The sequence below is a fragment of the Halichoeres trimaculatus genome, unplaced genomic scaffold (genome assembly GCF_033239565.1).
Source record: "Halichoeres trimaculatus isolate MK-OKI-2021-1 unplaced genomic scaffold, fHalTri1.1 fHalTri1_scaffold_4, whole genome shotgun sequence".
Lineage (NCBI taxonomy): Eukaryota > Metazoa > Chordata > Actinopteri > Labriformes > Labridae > Halichoeres > Halichoeres trimaculatus.
Window position 1 is genome coordinate 34,648,509 of NW_027437182.1, and position 20,105 is coordinate 34,668,613.

General features: G+C 40.0%; 1 protein-coding gene across 1 annotated transcript; it reads right to left on the minus strand.

The window, feature by feature from the left end:
* Nucleotides 1-638: 638 nt before the first annotated feature.
* Nucleotides 639-18,254, minus strand: LOC141789322 (uncharacterized). Its single transcript, XM_074668700.1, has 5 exons — nt 17,628-18,254; nt 17,245-17,412; nt 16,977-17,072; nt 16,743-16,897; nt 639-819 (listed from the first exon to the last, which is right to left on the minus strand). Exons 1-5 carry the CDS (start codon nt 17,637-17,639, stop codon nt 639-641), a joined length of 612 nt encoding a protein of 203 aa, XP_074524801.1. The 5' UTR covers nt 17,640-18,254.
* Between the last annotated feature and the right edge of the window lie 1,851 nt (nt 18,255-20,105).

Sequence of the window (20,105 nt, forward strand, 5' to 3'; positions counted from 1 at the left end):
TGTGAGAGTGTGTTTTGACAGTGTGCTTAAGGCCAGGAACAAGGTTTTTGAGTGTGTGCGCGAGTGTATGCTTTGTGTGTACCTGGCCTTGCAGGAACTAAATCAAACATAGAACATCAAAAGAGGGCCAGAGTCAGCCTGTAGCCAAAAATAAGAGTCGCTTTATTTAAGAGGTGACAGGAAAGGTGCTGGGGGTAAATGTAGCTGAGGTACTGCTGGGTCACGGTGCCTCCGGGCTCAAACGCAGGTCGGCTGTGCTGAGAGAGACAGCTGAGCAGAGAGGAGGGGGGGGTCGCTGAGCGAGGGGCTGCTCACATGGTGGGTTGAGTCAGACCAAGAAAAGCTGTTAAATCACCCAGGTTAAGGTAACCCAGGCAGGAGTGAAGAAGATTATTATTTGAAATGAGGTGAACAAATTATTTGATGCTTGGTTGTTTGAGATTTTAACAGTGATTTTATCTTTTAGCTGTGTGAAATCATTTTTTTTTAGTATTATGATATCAATAATAATATAATATTTAATTAATTAATTAATTTTAATTTATTATTATGTGTATATTATATCTTATTAATTATTATTGTTATTATTATTACTTATTGTATTATTATTTTAATTGCCATCCAACATCTTCTGTCGCTTATCCGGTGTGGGGTCGTGGAGGCAGCAGCCTAAGCAGGGAAGCCCAGACTTTCTTCTCCTTAGCTACTTCATCCAGCTCTTCTCGGGGATCCCAAGATGTTCCCAGGCCATCCAAGAGATGTGGTTTCCCCAGTGTGTCCTGGGTCTGCCCCAGGGTCTCCGCCCAGTGGGTACGTGCCCTGAACACCTCACCAGGGAGGCGTCCAGGAGGCATCCTCATCAGATGCCCAAGCCACCTCATCTGGCTCCTCTTAAGGCGGAGGAGCAGCAGCTCTACTCTGAGCTCATCCTCGATAGCCAAGCTTCTCACCCTATCTCTAAGGGAGAGCCCGGCCACCCTATGGAGGAAGCTCATTTCGGCCGCTTGTACCCGCGATCTTGTTCTTTCGGTCACTACCCAAAGCTCATGACCAGGCTTTGCCTTCTGGCTCAGCTCCCTCTTCACCTCGACAGACCTGTGCAAAGTCCGCATTACTGCAGACGCTGCACCGATCCGCCTGTGGATCCCTCGCTCCATCCTTCCCTCACTCGTGAACAAGACCCAGAGATACTTAAACTCCTCCACTTGGGGCAGGATCTCATCCCCGACCCGGAGAGGGCACTCCACCCTTTTCTGGCTGAGGACCATGGACTCAAATTTGGAGGTGCTGATTCTCATCCCAGCCGCTTCACGCTGGGCTGCGAACCGATCCAGAGAGAGTTGAAGGTCACGGCTTGATGAAGCCAACAGGACCACATCATCTGCAAAAAGCAGTGATCCAATCCTGAGGTCACCAAACCGGACCCCCTCGACACCCTGGCTGCACCTAGGAATTCTGTCCATAAAAGTTATGAACAAAATCAGTGACAAAGGGCAGCCCTGGTGGAGTCCAACCCTCACTGGAAACGAGTCCGGCTTACTGCCAGCAATGCGGACCAAGCTCTGGCACCGGTCGTTCAGGGAACGGACGGCTCATAACAAGCAGCCCAACACCCCCCACAGGACTCCCCGAGGGACACGGTCGAATGCCTTCTCCAAGTCCACAAAACACATGGACAGGTTGGGCAAACTCCCATGCACCCTCAAGGACCCTGCTGAGGGTATAGAGCTGGTCCACAGTTATAATAATAATAATGTCAAAATGCTTCAAAAAACATCCCCCAGACCTCCTGGTTTTATAAAGCAATAAAATTCACTTGACTGTAGGTCAGATTTGTTTAAATAGAGGAAAGCTCATATCCGTGAGCCCAGATCTTTAGATTCAGATAGGAAAATTTGTCAGTTTCATTCCCCAAATAGAAAACACCTCAATTGGTTTCTATCTTTAGAAATACAATATTCAGTCATTTTATGGCTTTAATCCCTGTGATGTAAATCATCTGCATGCTAGCTGGCCAAACTGTGACTATGGGTAAGTATAAATTTATTAAGGTGTTGGCTTGAAGATGTCTGTTGGGATTATAATACAGCAGAATCCCCTGACCGTTGCATATATATCAACAGTTTCCAGCCTTAAGTTTCATATAAGGTGGCATTAAAAAGTCTTTAAAAATTTTGACTTGCTTACAGGTACCCTGAGATGTTTGTTTATACTTTTAAAATCAGCTCTGAGGAGTCAGGAAATCATGTGACTGAATGTTTTTGTCATACAGCATAGTACAGGTTTGTGTCACGCATGTTTTGCCTGGTTTTGTTCTGCACAAACTGTTTCTCTGTGTACCTTAAAGGCTGCTGGACCAGTGGGTCAGCACTAGTTAACACACGTGCTTTAGCTCATGTTTTTTTAGAAGTTTCAAAGTTTATATCCTCCTCATATACCTCCACCTCCTCACCCCCGCTCTCTTTCCCTCCCTTCTTTTGTCTCTTTCCTGCTGTAATGAGTTTAGCCTCTGTCTCGGGGTTAACACTTGTAGTAAGTACAGAGTGGAAAATGCAATTATTCTAATTGTTTATTCTCCCATTCTCCAACTCTTCAAGCTAATGGGCTGCTACTATCAGCATTTGCCTGAATACCCTCTCCTCCTTGGCAAACAACCAGAACTATTATTCCACTACCCCCACATGTACGACTGTAGCCCATTATACACAGTGAACAAAGTGTTATGATGATTATAACATGTCCCCAGTACAGAATTATGTAATCCTTTCCCTCTGCAGCCTGGCTTTCAGGAATTCATGTTATTCCAGGGATTAGAGTTCAATATTTATTTTTTCATTCTCTTCTTTTAAGAGTTTTTGTGGTGAGGCCAACTGTGTGTCTTTTATTTGGTTGTTTCCATCTCTCATTCTAAAGACCCATTAGTTTGCTCTTACCACAGCACTTCACAGGGGCCATATCTCATTATGAAGCAATTCTCACATGGCCACACGCTTTGTGAAAGAGACGTCTGCACTCATTGTTTCTACAGCCATTGGAGGGACAAACAGAATACTCTGTGCTTCTTTGAGATTCAGGTGAATCTCAATGAATAAGAATATGTTATAAAATATCATTTACTTTCAGTCATTCTTTTAGTTTAGTTTAGTTTGTTGGTTTAATATAGAGAGACAATGCATATCAATAAACATTTTTGTAGATACGCCAGGATAGCCATTTTGGCTAATTTTTAACCCTCTGGGGATGGTGGCATGAGGACTACAATAAATAAAATGTATTGAAAAAGAAAACTAAAACAGTGCTATAAATATATTACAAAATACACTGCAATTATTTATTACAAACATACAGTAAAATGCAGTTAAAATGTCAGACCAGATGGTCACACACTTGACCTTCTCTGGACCACAATATTAAATTTCTTTTTAAAGAAAGGTAAGTGTCTTGCTCTCTGAGCTGAGCTGAGCTGAAAGAGTATTCCAGGTGGAAGTAGCTTTCACTGAGAAAGCCGCTCGACGGAAAGTGGTCCTTCTCTTTGGAACCACACAGCCCCTTCTACTGACAGAACTGGTATTCCTGGCATTACTTGTTTTCTGTTTTATAAACACACGGGGGGGGGGGGGGGGGGGAATTGCCATTTCCACTGGCTTATCCCAGGACAGATCCCCAAATTACCATGACGAGCCGTCCCACTTTTTGGGACCCTTTCGAATGGGTGCCAGACTAAACCGATCCGCTCTCGAAGGGCGGAGCAACACACTGCAGACTGTTGATTGGTCAAAAGAATCGTCACTTACCATGCAACAGTGGCTGCATTTCTCCTGGCTGCAAATAGTCGTCTCTGAAATGAAGCTTGATTGCACTTTGTATCAAAGAGCTACATGCCAATCACAGAAAGGACAAAATACTGCATGTCTTCCATGTATCCTCTATGTTTTCGGTGTCTTTCTGAAATCTCCTCACCATAATGACCCCAGTCATTTGTGTGTAATGTTGCCTGCCTTTCAAACGCGCGAATATAGACGCAAAAGCACCACCTGCAGTTTCAGGTTTGATAAATTGCATTACGGGTGCTAAATGATTCTGTTTGCATCTCCTCCTCCCCAAAGAGTTATGCGATCTGATAATCTGCATAGATTTTGCATATTCATGAAAGCAAACAGGCTAAATGGATTGCATGCGCTATTTTGCTAATTTGGCAGACACAATCTTGAAGTTTTTATAAATGCAATTCTATAGTAGATCAGGCCCACAAAGTTAAGTATTTTAGGCATCCAAGATTCCAAACCAGTGGTGTCCCATTCTAATCAGCTGCAAAGACTTCCTAAGTCTTTAGTCTGGTTCAGCGACACAATCATGATAGAGAGTACTGACTAAGAGTTGTAAAGAGGACAGTCACTGACCCCCTTCACAGAGAGGGTAAGACACTTAAGTTTACTGATGGAGAAGCTGGATGTTCACAGAGTGCTGGATCCAAACAGGTATCCAGAAAGAGGAGTGGACGAAGATGAAGAAGCAGCAGAGATAACCACAGCCTGGAGAGGATTGTCAGGAAAAACTGATTCAAGAACTTCACCAAGAGTGGACTGAGGCTAGAGTCAAAAGCCACCATGCGTAGATGCATAGATGTCTCATTTCTGGTTTTGAGACACTCCTGAAACAATGACATCAGAAAAGTCTGACCTGGGCGAAAGAGGAAACAGCTGAATCTTTGCTCAGTGGTGCTGCTGTTGGTCCACTATGTTGTCTGAAGTCCCGAGTCAACACAGACGTTCACCAGGACATTTCAGAGCACTTCATGCTTCCTTCTGCTGACAAGCTTTATGTGGATGCTGATTTCATTTTCCAGCAGGACTTGGCTCCTGCCCACAGCGTCAAAATAACCAAAAGCTGGTTAAATGACCATATTAGTACTGTGCTTGATTGGAGAAGGAATCAGTGGAGTATTATGAAAAAGAAGGTTAGACACCAGACCCAGCAGACGAGCTAAAGACTTGAGTTTCCACTACACCTCAGCAGAAACACAGACTGATCTCCTCCATGACACCACACAGAATATAAAATATTCTTTCATTGTACGGAATAAATATAAATGAATTTACTTATAAGAAGGCAGGCATTTTTGTAGGTTTTCATAAGTTACTTGGGAAACTTAACTTTATGCTGTGATACATGTTATTGATAAAATCCAAGACCAAGTTTCGGGAGAGAAAACTTGTTTGATCAAAGGGTCTTATTCCTGGGTCAGCAGTGACGCTGACCTGTATTTTTTTTTTTAAATCCCTTCTTTGAAAAACAGAAAAAGAAGAAAGAAAAAAGAAAGCTGAGTCTGCAGTCAGACTTTAGTCAACCTGTTGAGCTTCATTTCATCCCTCACCTGTGATCAGAAGTTTCAGTACATACAACTGATCAAAAGAAGTTTCTGCGGAGTCATCCAAGGTGGTTTAGGGCGTCTGATCTGGATGCCTCCTGGCCTGGGCAGTCTCCTTTGAAGGTTTCTTTGAATATGCAGCTGGTCAGTTACTCTGACACAGGTTGTGCTGGAGGGAACATTTATCACACCTGGCTTTGGGAACATCCCAGGGTCCTCCAGGGAGAGGGACGAAGAGAGAGGACAGACTGAGACCAGGTTGAGCTGAGGGACTGACTGAAGATGGTCAGATAGATGAATGGATGCTTGGTTTTCAAACTGAGGATATTTTGTGTTAACACGTGCTAGTAGGCATGTCAAAGTCTGTTTCTGAAGCTTTAAAAACTGATCCCAGAACAGAAGGAAAATACATCCACTATTATACAATGTCATGTCCTGTTTTGCTTAAAACATGTAACCTGTTACGCACATTTTTCACGCTTTTTTTTCTTTTTTTTTTTTAAATGAAAGAACTCACTACTTTAGGGGACAATTAAAGAAATTTGAGGACCCTAATGGCCAAACTACACCAGATGCGTCTGCAGTCCATCTCCACTCCATCACAGCAGCTGATCGAATAGGTTTCCATTCAAGTCAGTGTGTCAGCTGACACTGGATCCGTTCTGTGTGGCTGGTCCTTTGTGATGCAGGTAATACGCAGCCATCCAATTTTTGAGGGAGATGTGGAGCGGTGGTGCATTAATTCAGTGTAGAAAAGGTTGAGTGGGACAGGAAGTCTTGACCGGAAACTACCCAAAACAACCAGAGACTTTCAAAATAAAACAAACCGTGTCAAAATCAGTTCATGTTTAGCTTGACTATGACAACAAACAGACATAATGAGCAGACCAGGAGTCAACAGGTCTGAGGTTTAACAGCCCAACATGAATGAAGAGAGACTTATCAATGGAGTGGGAAGTGTGGGAACTCCTCAGTCTGTGACTCCAGCTGTCTGTCAGTCATACGGCTTGTTTGACTGAACACACAGTGGGTGTGAGTCGAAAAAAACAGTCAACATTAGGGATGGGTACCGAATTAGGTACTTTTGTAGGGACCAACTGAATTCAGTCAAAAGTACTGGGTACCAATTCATGTAAAATCAAAAGGTACCATGTTTAGGTACCTAAATGCAAACTTGTGACTGTAAGGGAGTGGGAGAGTAGGTGATTTTCCATGCTGGACATGAACACAGCATTACAGGGTTATATATTGAAGAACAAATATGTTAAATAAAAATAATTTACATTTTATTATTAAAAAAATTGATATTTTTTTCCATCTACGGACACAAAAGTACCAAAAATTGGTACCATTGAGTACCAGTACCGATTGCCAGGTACCGGGAATTGGTACCGTACCGTATCGTTTCAAATGTGAAAGGTACCCATCCCAAGTCAACATGCAACAAAACGGAGTCTGACTGCAGTCGTATTTGGTGCATTTGAGGTGTAATTTATGGGGCTTTAATGGTCACTTCACTTTTTCAAGAAACAAATCTGAAGCTGCACGGAGGCGCTACGGTTAGCGTTGCAGTCTCACAGCAAAAGCCACCGGTTCGATTCCCATCTTGGCCGGTGGGCACTGTTCTCCTCTTGTATGCGTGGGTTTGGGTCCTCCGGCTTCCTCCCGCAGTCCAAAAACATGCTCATCAGGTTAGTTGAACACTCTAAATTGTCTGTAGGTGTGTGTGTGTGTGTGTGAATGTCTGTCTGTGTCAGCCCTGTGATTGACTGCCGACCAGTCCAGGATGTACCCTGCCTCTCGCCCAATGACAGCAAGGATAGGCTCCAGCCAACCACAACCCTGAACAAGATGAGGGGTTCAGAAAGTGAATGAATGAATGAATGATGAAACAAATATTCTGCTGTAAAAGAGAAAAAGGTAGAAACCTACAGAGAGTTGATCTTGCCTCACACAAAGAGTAACGACATTGATGACAACATGCCTTTTCCAGAAAGTTCTCTTCAAACTAATAATCTAGAATCTCCTCTTTTCATTTCCGGGATTCAAGCTACATTATGAAAAGTTTCCAAAACAAATTATTTACCATCACTGAGTTGGATCACCACAAATGAGCAGATCTGAGTACAGAGCGCAGCAGAGTGGAGCGGCCCAGCCTTTTCAAATCTGGCCTCTACGCTCTCCCCCTGCACACTTCTCTCTGTCTGCACATTCATATGAAGGATCCACCACACTCTGAGTGCCATCCAAAACCTGGAGTGTGGAGCAACACTGAACTGTTAGACCCTCCAACAGAGAGTCTGCACCACTGCTGGATTACTGATGAGGTACGAAACAGTTTATTGTTCATCTCAGTGATGATTTTAGGCTTTGTTTTGTAGCCCAACAAACAAAATCACAAGTACAAGATTGTTTAAACCTGTTTGATTAATTATTTTGTAGTACAATGATGTGTTTATCTTCAAATGTGGAAAATTAGGCAAAGTATTAACAACATTGTCAGGTGATGATAAAATGCCTAAAAAACAGAAATGGAACTACAATGGATAAAGAGTATTTCTCGTACTGTGTGGGGATTTTATTTATTTATTTGTTTTAACAATATTTATCATTTAAAAACTTGTAAGAACTCATTATTATTTATGTTTTATTCATATTCATATTTATATATTTATAATTTATGGTTAAATTAAAGTTACTGCTTTCACGGTACTTAAAGCCCAGTCCCAAGCTGTTTTCCAAACGGCCTACTACATACTATATGTGAATGTAGTATGTAGTGGGCACAACATGCTACCTACTGCTTTACATGTAGTATGTAGTCTGACTGTTCTGTTGGGTATGTTTTGTAGTATGCCATTCTGGTTTCCAGTCTTGGAAGGTTGAGCTACAGGTGATGTTTTTTTTTTTTTTTTTTTTTTTTAAATTTAATACAAATATACAAAACAATCTATGGGCAGATATCAGCCTTTTAGTTATTTTGTTAATCATATCAAACAGAATCATCATTCTTGATTTCTAATCTTATACCAAAAGTTATATAATTTACTGAAAATAAATCTAGATTTTTATTTTTACAGCTGATGAAAAAAGCACTTCCATGTGATCCATGTATGGTTAAAGAATGGTAATTAGTCTTTTATATGGGCTTTAACGAATTTGTAGAACTTAACACCTTATTGATGACATGAAGTGACAAGATTTACTGGTGTTTCTTTCTTATCACTTCACTTCTATCTCATGCACCATATAATGTAAATGTTGTGTTGTAGTTGTAGTGCCGACTCATTCCACTAGATAGCATTAATGCACTGAAACCTGCCACCCGCATTGACAAATAGCGTCAGCGCTGTGCATTGTGGGAAACAGTATGCCAGGTAGACTGGTCCGTTGCATACTGAGAAATTTTCCTAGGACATCTGGGGATTTTTGGCATACTGCAGATTTTGCAAGTTTTCGCATACTTACTACTACGTACTAAATTTTGGCCAAAATACACTGCTAGTGTAGTAGGTGGCTTGGAAAACAGCCACATTGTCTGATCCTCCACTCTGACTCAGTATAATTGATTGAACTGTGGGTGTGAATTGCTCCATATCAGGAGCAGATGGGAGCAGTTTGAGGCTAGACATTCCTCCCCTGTCTTCTCTTTGCATTTAGTGTTTTTCTTCACTTCTGTCCATCTTCAAATGACAAAAAGAAAAACAAAACAAAACAGGAAACCAGGAAAATGTGTAAATAAAAGTAATGAATGACACTCATCTCATTTGATCCCCTACGATTCCCAATCTAGGACTCCCCCTAGGTTGCTTTTGTTGCTATTTTATTTATTTATTTAAATTAGGACAATGCATATTAATCAACATATCAGCAAAAGCTTCAAGGTAAATATGCCAGAGTTAGCACAATAGCTAGTTTACATCTGCAGTCCTAAGGCAGGTAAGGACAGTTAACATTGACTCACACAAGAGAAACAGAACATACACAGAGACATTACACCAACAACATGTAGTTTCAATAACACATTAAATCATTCTCACAAAATTTGAGAGTCCCCAAAATTTAAAAAAAAAAAAAAAAAACTGAATAAGGATGATTTAGTGTGAGCATTTTTGGTTGGTTTTTAACCAATATTTCAGAGCTGTTTTAAAGGCTGAGTAGGTGTCACAGTTCCTGACATGGGCTGGCAGTGTGTTCCAAGTTTGTGAGGCTCTGATTGACCCCACCAATTGGCCAAATTTAGTCTTACGCCGTAGTATGTTACAGTTTTCTCTGGTCAATGCTCTGGTACATACTCCATCACTAGTTTTTTTTTTTTTTTTTACCTATAAAATCCCTTAAGGGAGGAGGAGCAAGTCCATTTAAAACAATAAAAATAAAACATCCATACATATTTGATAACTTTCAAAATCCAAAATGTTATACTTACTTAGGATGTTTCAGTAATGATAGTGTTGAGGCTTTTTGTCCATAGTTTTCAGTGTTCTCTTGAAGAGAGACTTCTGTGGCTTCAAAATGGTCTCTGAAGTGTGAGACCATGTGGTATAACAGTGAATAATATGACTAAATATCATGGCATGCATATAAGCCTTAGCTGATTCTGTGGTCAGAAAAGGTCTTGTGTGCTTAAAGTTTGACAAATTAAATTTAGTTATATGTAATATATTGTTTTGTCAATGGGATAAAAAACAAGCGTATTCACTTGTCCCTTCAAAACGACACCAAAACGGAGAATAATGGACATTTCAGATGTCAGGGACAAAAGGGCAGGTGCTAAAGCCCCCTCAGTTTCCCTCCCTGCACGTGCCAGATCTGCACAGTAAGTCCAGCTGCCTTAACCTCAGTCACTAAAACGGTCCCATTACCACCTTAACTGCACACCCTAACCTCTTTATGACCTCCTTCTTACACCTGCACCTCATGTGATCGTTCCAATTCAGTTTCACTGTTTGAGATTTCCCCACGTTTCTTCAAAGTCAGGTGCCTGTCTCTGCGAGGACCAAGGTGGAGGGAACTCAGGCAGCGTCAAGGCTCCTTTTTTTAACTCTATTAAGGAATAAGAAAATAAGAACATAAAATTTCATGCAGATATTGTGCACAAGATACCTGAATCATCAGTTTCTCTTGTTTTGTCCCTGAACTAGAAGAAGTTTAAAGAAGAAGAAGTCAATTTAAAGTTGTGAGGGCTAAAAGAATGTGATCTAGTGGGTTTCACTGCTGGTTTTAAAAGGTCAAAACCAGTTCAACTTGACCCACGCAGCATGTGAAGGTTAGTAACATCACCAAACACAGATGTGCAGTATCATAACCCGATAAGAAGCTTTCACCACAGCAGTACAATCACGTGCTGAACACTTGATTCTTTCTAAGGAATCAATTTCCTGCCTCCATAACTCCCACCTCTCACCACATCTCTCTCAGCTCTCTCCTCCTTCTTCCTTTTTTCCCTCCTTTTTGGGCTGGTGAGAAAACGTTTGCAACATTAATAGAATCGAGAAAACATTGACCAAAGGCTTTTGAAGTGGCAGAGGGAGAGGGAGATGGAGCCTCCTCCTCCCCCTCCTCCTCCTCCTCCTCTCTGGGTTCTCCTGTCTGCTGCTGCTGTTGCTGAGCTGATAAATGTTGCATGGTGCTTGCTGGACAGATCCCTCTCCTAATCCTCCGGTCAATACAACAACTTTCCATTCGGCTGGTTCAAAAGTGGTCCATCCCTGTCACTTCTCTGTCTCTATCTGCAGCTCTAAAATACATCAGTGCTGCTAACACTCTTTCCTAAAAGGAGTTCTTGTTTTCTAGAAGCCTGCAGGAAACATTTTTGATATCGTTTTTTGGCCTCTTTGTGTAATGTGTTTCAGGCAGTGGCTCAAACCAGCAATGCAGGATAAAGACTCCATTTCCCATGAACCCCATCACCCACTATAAAAAAGGGGGTCTTTTTTAGGTGTGCATTTGTTTTGGAAAGTGGGACATTTTATGATCATGTTTAAAGTCCCAGCAGTGACTTTGATTCGGTCAAAGCTCCTCCTGCTCAGCTCTCTATGTGCTCTTTTCTTCTTAGTCTTTTTTTTTTTTTTTTCAAATGATGACAGCTCAGACAATAGAATAGAATAGAATAGAATAGAATAGAATAGAATAGAATAGAATAGAATAGAAAATAGATGCTGACAGTTTGTCCATCATTGTCCAGTTCAGCCAGTCTCCACCTCCACAGGGTCCAGGACTGAGCTTCTTCAGCAGTCTGTTCAGTCTTTGTCTCCTGGATCCTGTCTGCTCACAGCAGGTGAAGCTCTTCCAATGTGGAGTTGGTGTCTGGTGTTAGCTCTGTTAGCCATGTCTGTGAATAGCATGATGCTACTCTGCCCTCTGGTATCCTCTCTGTTGCTGGGTTAACATGGCTAGCTTGTCCTTCTTATTGGAGATAGATCTTACGTTCCCAATAATGATGGATGGAAGGACAGGTCCATGTCGTCACTTCTTAGCTCACACCTGAGAACCAGCACGTTGTCCTTTCCTCCTCCTCACTTTGTGGGAAATCATAAGGTTTTGCACCAAAATCAATGAAGACAAAACCAGTGTGGCGTCCACAACCAACAAATGAACCATACAGCGTAATGACCCACTCTAAATACAAATATGACCAAAAAAAGACGAAAAAATCACAAGAACCAAGCAGAGACGAGAGAGCTGCAGCAACTGGCAGCCACAACCAACAGAGCGGCACCTAGCAAGAAACAGACATCAAAAGTTTAGCTGATTTCTAGAGAAAATGATCATAAATAGGTTTCTGTGTCAATGCAACTGGAGTCAGGAGTAATGTTTCTGCCACACTGCTCACATGAGGTAAAACAATACACTTAATAAACATGTCAGACCATTATCAATGTATTGATTTGACATGCAGTTGCAGAGGGGTGGATATATTAGGGTAGAATTTAGGAAAGGTTCTCAAAATTGGGAATTTTAGCTTGGGGATATAGGGTATTTTTTGGTTTTGATCCACTAACTTAAATCAATTAAAAAATAAATAAATAGATAAATAAATAAATAAATAAATAAATAAATAAATAAATAAATAAATAAATAAATAAACAGAAAAAAAGAAAAATAATGGAAAATTTAGGAAATTAGATCTTTTTTTTCAATTTTTCTTCTGAAATTTTAACATTTTTTTCTTTTCTTTTTTTTTTTTTGTTTGATTTTGGTAGCAGCACATGAAGTCAATGAGGTCCAGGTTCTTTGATGAATAGAAAGCATGGTAATCATTTGACACTTTTGAATGGGACTTTTTGGGGGGATGGTACGGAGAAATTATTAATATGTCTAGACTTTTGTAAATTCTCAGATCATCTTTTATTTTTTTGAACGCTCATAGCTTTTGTTATTCTGTAATAGAAACCTGGCTCCTCTGCTCTCAGCCGCATATTTCTAAAATATATTAACCTCTTGTGTGTGTGTGTGTGTGTGTGTGTGTGTGTGTGTGTGTGTGTGTGTGTGTGTGTGTGTGTGTGTGTGTGTGTGTGTGTGTGTGGGTTTTGTGGGTTTGGGCCCTGGGTGGGTTGGGGGGTGGGAATGGGCAAGGGCTTTTAATCATGTAAAGCACTTTGTGCTACATTTTTAATGTATGAAAAGTGCGTTATAAATAAAATTTGATTGATTGATTGATTGATTGATTGATTGATAAAAGTTCTATAGTTTTAAAAACTGACTAGAGTCATTATAAGTGAGGCATATCAGGCATATTTGCGTCTACGTTTGCTTATATCGTATCAACAATCCAAAATGTAATACAAAGAAATGTAATAAAATCCAAATGTAACTTTTTACATTTCAGGCTTAATTATTTTTTATTTGTTTATTTATTTATTTATTTTTATTAGTTAATGTAATTTCCCCTCGGGGATCAAAAAAGTATTTCTGATTCTGGTTATTACACTCTGGGTCATAGTTAAGTTTTGGCTTGTTGTTATGTTTCTTCCTTTAACATGGCCTTAGTAATGACAGACTCTGTTGGAAAAAAATCCTGACAATTCATTTCTAATATCATTTTAAATAATGCTTTAGACATGTTTGTATGCATGCCTGCTTAAAAATAATGAATAATATTGGTGTTTAATATTTGTACATTTATATAACCTTGGAAATGCAGTTTCTATAAATTACTGATGAATTGTGTTAATTTCCCCAAATTCTGATGGAAAGTTTACAGCTTTAAAAATTCACAGAAGTTGTGTAATGTTTATTTATTCTCATTATTGTATCAAACAGAAATGTCGAGAAGCTGAAACATGGCGAGATGACTCACTGTCTTGTCTCTTGGAGCCTTTTGTGTGTTTCTTTTAAACCAGCGTGTCCCTCTTTTCTCCCTGCTTGCTTTACAAGCAGAGGAACCACTTCCAGGGTGTGAGAGCCATAAAGAGGCGGGTGAATGTAAATGAAACTTGGATAATGGGGGTGTGATGGGCAGTGGTGAAAATTTTACTGCCTGTTAGTACCTGTAACATGTTGCTTTTATTCATTTATCTCCCCACTTTATGGGGAGGGACACTTAAAATGGGCCACTGCTTAAATTTAACTGAGTGTCTGGCAAAATTGAGTTCCTTCTGTCCAAATATATGAGTGTGAACAGTCTCCTTTCTCAGTCCTCTGGGGGATGAAGTACACCTTGTCTACATGATGTCAGCTCAGGGTCTTCTTTAGAAGGAGTTTGTCTTTTTTATGTGTTTGTGACTCATTTACTGCAAAACAGACTGAGGCATCGTACTTTAATGAAATATTCTCTGAAGAATCAATTCACACCTGTTAAAGCTGTCACTCACAATGAGTCAAAAAGCACTTTCTGAAATCTTATCTGTGATTTCAGTTACTTAGTGGTTATAAAACAATGTACATATACAAATGATTCTGTGGATGAAAGCTGGATTGTTTTCTTCACAGCCCTGTTTTGTTGCTTGGCACTTGAAGTTTAATATTGTGTGTTCCCAGGATTGCAGAGCTCCACAGGTGTCTACTGCAGGATTTCCAAAGTCAAGCCCAGGGGTCGATCGTGACCTGAGGTTGATTTCCATACAGCCCCAAGCTTTCATCTTACAATGTGTGAACTATGGCATTGAAATGAAGAGTAGGTGATTTTTTGATGCCGCGCATGAACACAGCATTGCAGGGTTATATATTGAAGAATAAATACACTATTCAAAAAAAATAAAGGGAACACACACACACACACACACAAAAAAAAACACATCCAAGATCTTAATGAATGAAATATTCTTATTACATACTTTGTTCTTTACATAGTTGAATGTGCTGACAACAAAATCAAACAAAAAATTATCAATGGAAATCAAATGTGTTAATCCATGGAGGTCTGGATTTGGAGTCACACTCAAAATTAGTGTAGAAAACACACTATACACTGTAAAACCCAATAAGTTAGTTGAACTTAAAAAAAAATAGTTGAAACTGATTACATCAAAAAAAAATTGTGATATTAACTCAATCTTTTCAGTAAAAGGAAACCTCTTTTTTTAGGTAAAATCTACTAAGCTTTTTTTAGTGACACTAACTCACTTTCACAAGTTACAGAGATAAATATTTTTGAGTAATCATAATGTATTTTTTTAAGTTATCATTGCTAATGAAAGTTAAGTTTTACTGACTCATTTTTTTTGTTTAGCTTTAACAAAATTACTTAATGTTGTCTGTAAATACTTTTTTAAGTAATGTTAACTTTACTTTTCTTAGTTATATTCAGCCATGCAAACTTTCCTATAATCAAAAAACAACAGTAATTCAAACTCAAAACAGTAAACTCAAGTACTTAAAAATTTTTTTGAAACTGATTACATAAATATTTTAAAGTTGCTTTAACTCAAAACACACCACAGATACACAAAATGTAAGTGAACAATAAATCTTAAGTGAAGGTTACTTTATTAACCATTTGAAACATTACACAACAATGCTTCTGGAACCCTGTTCGGCAAATCAAACAGTTCAAGAACTTTGGCAATGGACCAGAGCATCATGCCACACAACTTCTTGAATCAGAATGTTAAAATTATATTGAGTTTCCAATTTGAATCCAAAAACGTATTTGTATTTGCCTGAAAACAAAAAGCATGATGATATCAGTCAGACAGTTCTTTTTAAACATTTTTTTTTTAAATCGGAAAACCCTGCCATCTCACACTTTTCAGCAGAAAATACACATATCAAACCTCAACTATTACTAACCAAACAAAAGTTCAGTGATTTCAGGAACACAGTTAAAGTACCACTACAACATTTTCACTGTTTTGGTGTCTTACTTCGGCCCCCAGTCCATAACAAGCAGGTAGAGACCATTCTCTTGACTGTAGGTCCAGTAACAAGTAAAAACATTGATTTATAGCCCAGGAAGCTAGCTTAGCATAGCTCCACATTGGGAGTGTATGTATACACTCTAGCCTGCCTCTGTCTACTGGCATCTGATAACTCTAGACAGCATTTTAATAAATACTTACGAAGCTAAGTTAAGCCTGAAATGGGTCAACAGGGTTTGTGCATTTACTGACCTGCCAAACCCATGCCCAAACCTTGTTGACCCATTTCAGGCTCAGCTTAGCTTCGTAAGTATTTATTTCAAAAATGCTGTCTAGAGTTATCCAATGCCAGTACACAGAGGCAGGCTAGAGTGTATCCATACACTCTAGCCGGTGTGGAGCCACCGGCTAGAGTGGCTCCACTAGCCACTCTAGCCGGTGGCTAGAGTGGCTAGAGTGGCTAGTGGAGCCACTCTAGCCGGTGTGGAGCCATGCTAAGCTAGCAGTGTGGGTTTTAAGTCTTTTTACTTGTTACTGGATTCACAGTCAAGAGAATTGTCTCTACCTGCTTGTTATGAACTCAGGGCTGAGGTACGTCAACAAAACAAAGAAAATGGTTGAGTATTCCTTTAAAAAAAAAAAAAAAAAAAAAAAAAAAAAAGTTCAGTTGTAAAAGAAACTGAATGAATTCTGCTCACTAAATGATCAAATGACACATGAAAACTTTATATAATAATTATGCAGTAACTTCTGTGTAGCAAAACGGTTTACCTTACTTTTCTTAATATCTAAATTCCGCAAATAGATCTAAAACAGTAACAATTTCAACTTTAAGTTGAACAACAATGTTTCAAAATCTCTCAGTACAACCACAATTGTTAACTTAACATGGTTCAACATGGTTACATGGAATCCCAACGGCCATTAGGTCATTTTTGAGGCGCAAGACCCTCGGTCTCAACTTTCCATCCTCCAGGCCCATCAAGACTTTTTGGAAAAAGTCGAATGTATTTGTCAAGCCTTTTGGGTAACTCAGGTGCAGTGCATAAATCAGTCCAAAAAGCATGACATACCCTTCAGCCAGTGTGGGGAAATCAACCACAATGTTACCCTCAAGAACAACAGCAACCTTGTTGGGGCAGAAGACAACAGCGTCTGTTGATCCGGCACTGATCAGGATGAGTCCAACTGGTAGGTTGTCAGTCTCTGGGTCATCTGGCTGTGGCATCTAAGGAAAATTTACCGAAATGTTATATACATTGAAGGAAATCCTGCAGTGATTTGATTGAAAAGAAATACTGACTTACATTCCATGTCTTCAGAAATCCTGAGTCATCTTCATGCAGATAAGTAGGGAGGGCACGGAGGACAGCTGCACGACGAATGTTGGCATCAACTTGTTCCTGAACAGTGTGAAAGCATCCTTAGCTTAAGATATTGCCCTACAATGTCTGCAATGGGGGGGGCATTATGGCTTTCTCCTGCTGTGGTCTTAAGTCATGGGAGTTCCAACAAAAGTTCACCATCACTCACAGATCCATTATTGTCAGGCATAAAGTACCACAATCTACTCACCTGGAGGTCATAGGAGTTGAAGAGCTGATCCAAAACTCCTGCCACCTTTCCTGTGCGAGCAGCTTTCTTCCTGAACAAAGTCAGAAGACGGGGGATATGCTGGTCCAACTCAGCATAAAAACGGTTTTTCAGGTTGACGTTAGAGATTCTGTGAAACTCTGAACAAATCTAGGAAAATAAAGTACAAATGTAGCTGTAAACAAAAAAATTATAGTACATAATGCACTTGGTCAAATACTTAAAAAGCAGTTTACATACATGATACATCATGAATGAGAAATGGAAAATGAAAACTCTGAATATATAAAATGCTGAACAGATTTAGTAAAAGATGCAGTCATATTTTTCCAAACAAAAGTTCACATCAAAGAAAATAATCTTACCTGTGATTCCATCTTAAGGGCAGGCCAGCGTTCCAGAAACTCTCCAACAGGTAAGTCACCATTGAAAATCTCTTAGTGTCGTAGGGCAAAGGTTGTTTGCATTAACTTTGAAATTAGAGGGTGGTTTTTTTCACTCTTCATGACTTCATCCACAATTTGGAGTCTGTGATGCTCAAGGCTTGCTTCATCTTGACCTCTTGGGAAGTTAGGGAGAAAATTAACTTCAGCCCTTTTTGGTGTCTTTATGTCAGTGTGGGAAGACTGTTTGTCAGGGTTGTTTCTACTCTTCCTCCCTGAGTTTATAGATATCTCTTGAAAACCTGCTCGACTCAACTTAGTTCGGAAGTTCCCCATTTTGAACTTCAGGCTATTTTTCCAACCATACCACCCTGCCTGAGATCCTGGCTCTTTAAGACAGGGATGGCTGGTGACAAGTGCTTCTGCAACCATTTGAACTTCTCTATCACTGGGATATGCTTTAAAGCTATGCATTTTGGCTGCAAGAGTCTCCAGGATGTCGTGTTTTTGTCCCCTGGTTAACTTGAGGATTTTTCCTGTTTTCTCATATGTAACATTTCCACCATCAAGTATGAGTTCTACCTCATACGAAAACTTTGGAACAGGAAAAACTTCTGGCCATTTCTGAGCCCTGAACGAAGACTGTGCATGTGGCAAAATTATTGTGTCATCTGATGCAACTGAACTGGCGTCACTGTCTGATCTTACAAGCTTAAGTACAGCCCTCTGTGGAAGCTCCTCAATCTCAATAAGTGAACATAACTGGCCATCAAAATCAGGATCCTCATATGATAAGGCAAACTCAAAGTCTATCTTAAACTTGTCTTTTATCATTTCTTTGAGCACATTCACAGACTCTGGGCGTGAGGACAAAGTCATCTTCCTGACCATGTCCATGGAGGTATGGACATGAAGAAGAAAATTCTGAGCAGCCATCACCTTTAAAAAGATAGATAGAGAGAGGGGGGGGGGGGGATGATAATTGTGAGACTCTATCCATATTTACTGCTTGTTATTTCAGAAAACATTTAGTTTTCTACTTCTGTGATCAAAATAAACCTTTTCTGGGTCAGTATTAAGTGCCCATCAATGTTGTATGCTGAAAGACTCACTGTGTCATTAAGTTCTGATGGTTCGAAGACAGAGTAGTTGTCGGAGGGTCTCAGCTCAAATGATCTCAAATGCTCACAGTACCAGTTCTCGTAGTTCCTACAGAGGAAGGAAACATTGTTATTTACTAGCATTGTTTGCATAATTCTGCTGAATTTTGGAAGTCCTCCAGCTTGTCCTGCAGAAATCAACATTCCATTAGCATAGTCTGTGCCATCATCTTTTGCTGTACTGTATATGTTTTGGCTGTCTGTTTTGGCTTGTATGAAGTCTTTTGCCAATTGAGGCAGTGTGGCAACTTGGACAGAAATGACACTTGAGGCTTGTGTGTTGGGTTTGAAAAATGATGGTGCACTTAAGTGATATGCCATCATGTGTTGATGCCTGGTGGCGAGAGTTTTCAAGACATTCTTGAAGTTGTGTGTGTTCTGAATTACTCTCTTAAAAAAGCGATGTTTTCCCTCAAACCTCATTGTCCAAAGGTAAACAAGAGGCCCAAAGCACCTTGTCATTTCTGGGTAGTGCTCCAGATAATGATGCTTGGGTCTCAACTTGAAGTCTGGAAACACTGCTTGAAGACCCTGTCTGTGCTCACTGATTTTAGTTTGCATGTACTGGATAGACTCCTCTGTAAAACACGGAGACAATACAAGCTGCACAATTTCTTTAAGGTCCATTAATATGGCCCATGTTTCATCACCTTCTGGGACTTTATTTCCAACCATTAGTGGTAGTAACCTCAGCAAAGTTGAGTTTTCATGCCCATTACCACCAATGCTCAGTTTTGCTGCAAAATTTTTCGGGATTGGCTGTGGTTTGTCAAGCCTGTCATTGTGCTCAAATGGAAATGTGCAAATTTTTGTGTTTGGATATTCCAGTGTGAAATATTTAAGGCGTATCATCTCTCGGATGCACAAGGCCAACTCTACTGGAATGATACCCTCAAACAGGTCTTGAAGTATGTCAGGTGGGAAACCAGTTATGGGATGAAAATGCTGCAATGTGCTGAGGGCGCACTCACGCATAACACCGAAGTAACCTGGTTTGTCTTCCTCCACAACATTTTGCACATGAAGATCATGGGAGGCCTTTGTTCTTTTGGTAAACTCTCCATCAGAAACGTCAGTTGACTGTATCTGGTCTTTAGTGCAGCAACAGAATCTGCATACATACTGTGCTCGGAAACACTGAACAAAGCCTGCAAGACCATGGGCAGCCAAGTTATCGGCAGCAACACAGAGCACAGTGCCTCTGACACAAAGGCCAATACTTTCAATGAAAATGCCATCCTCCTCAAGAGTTTGCAAGTCTTTCAACAAAGGAATAAGGACACTTTGATAGCCAGACCTC

Coding starts and splice junctions, on each gene's coding strand:
- LOC141789322 (XM_074668700.1), bottom strand. Junction 17,073..17,244: donor TCAACTCCTATGACCTCCAG/GTGAGTAGATTG, acceptor CACACTGTTCAG/GAACAAGTTGATGCCAACAT. Junction 16,898..16,976: donor GATTTCTGAAGACATGGAAT/GTAAGTCAGTAT, acceptor AATTTTCCTTAG/ATGCCACAGCCAGATGACCC.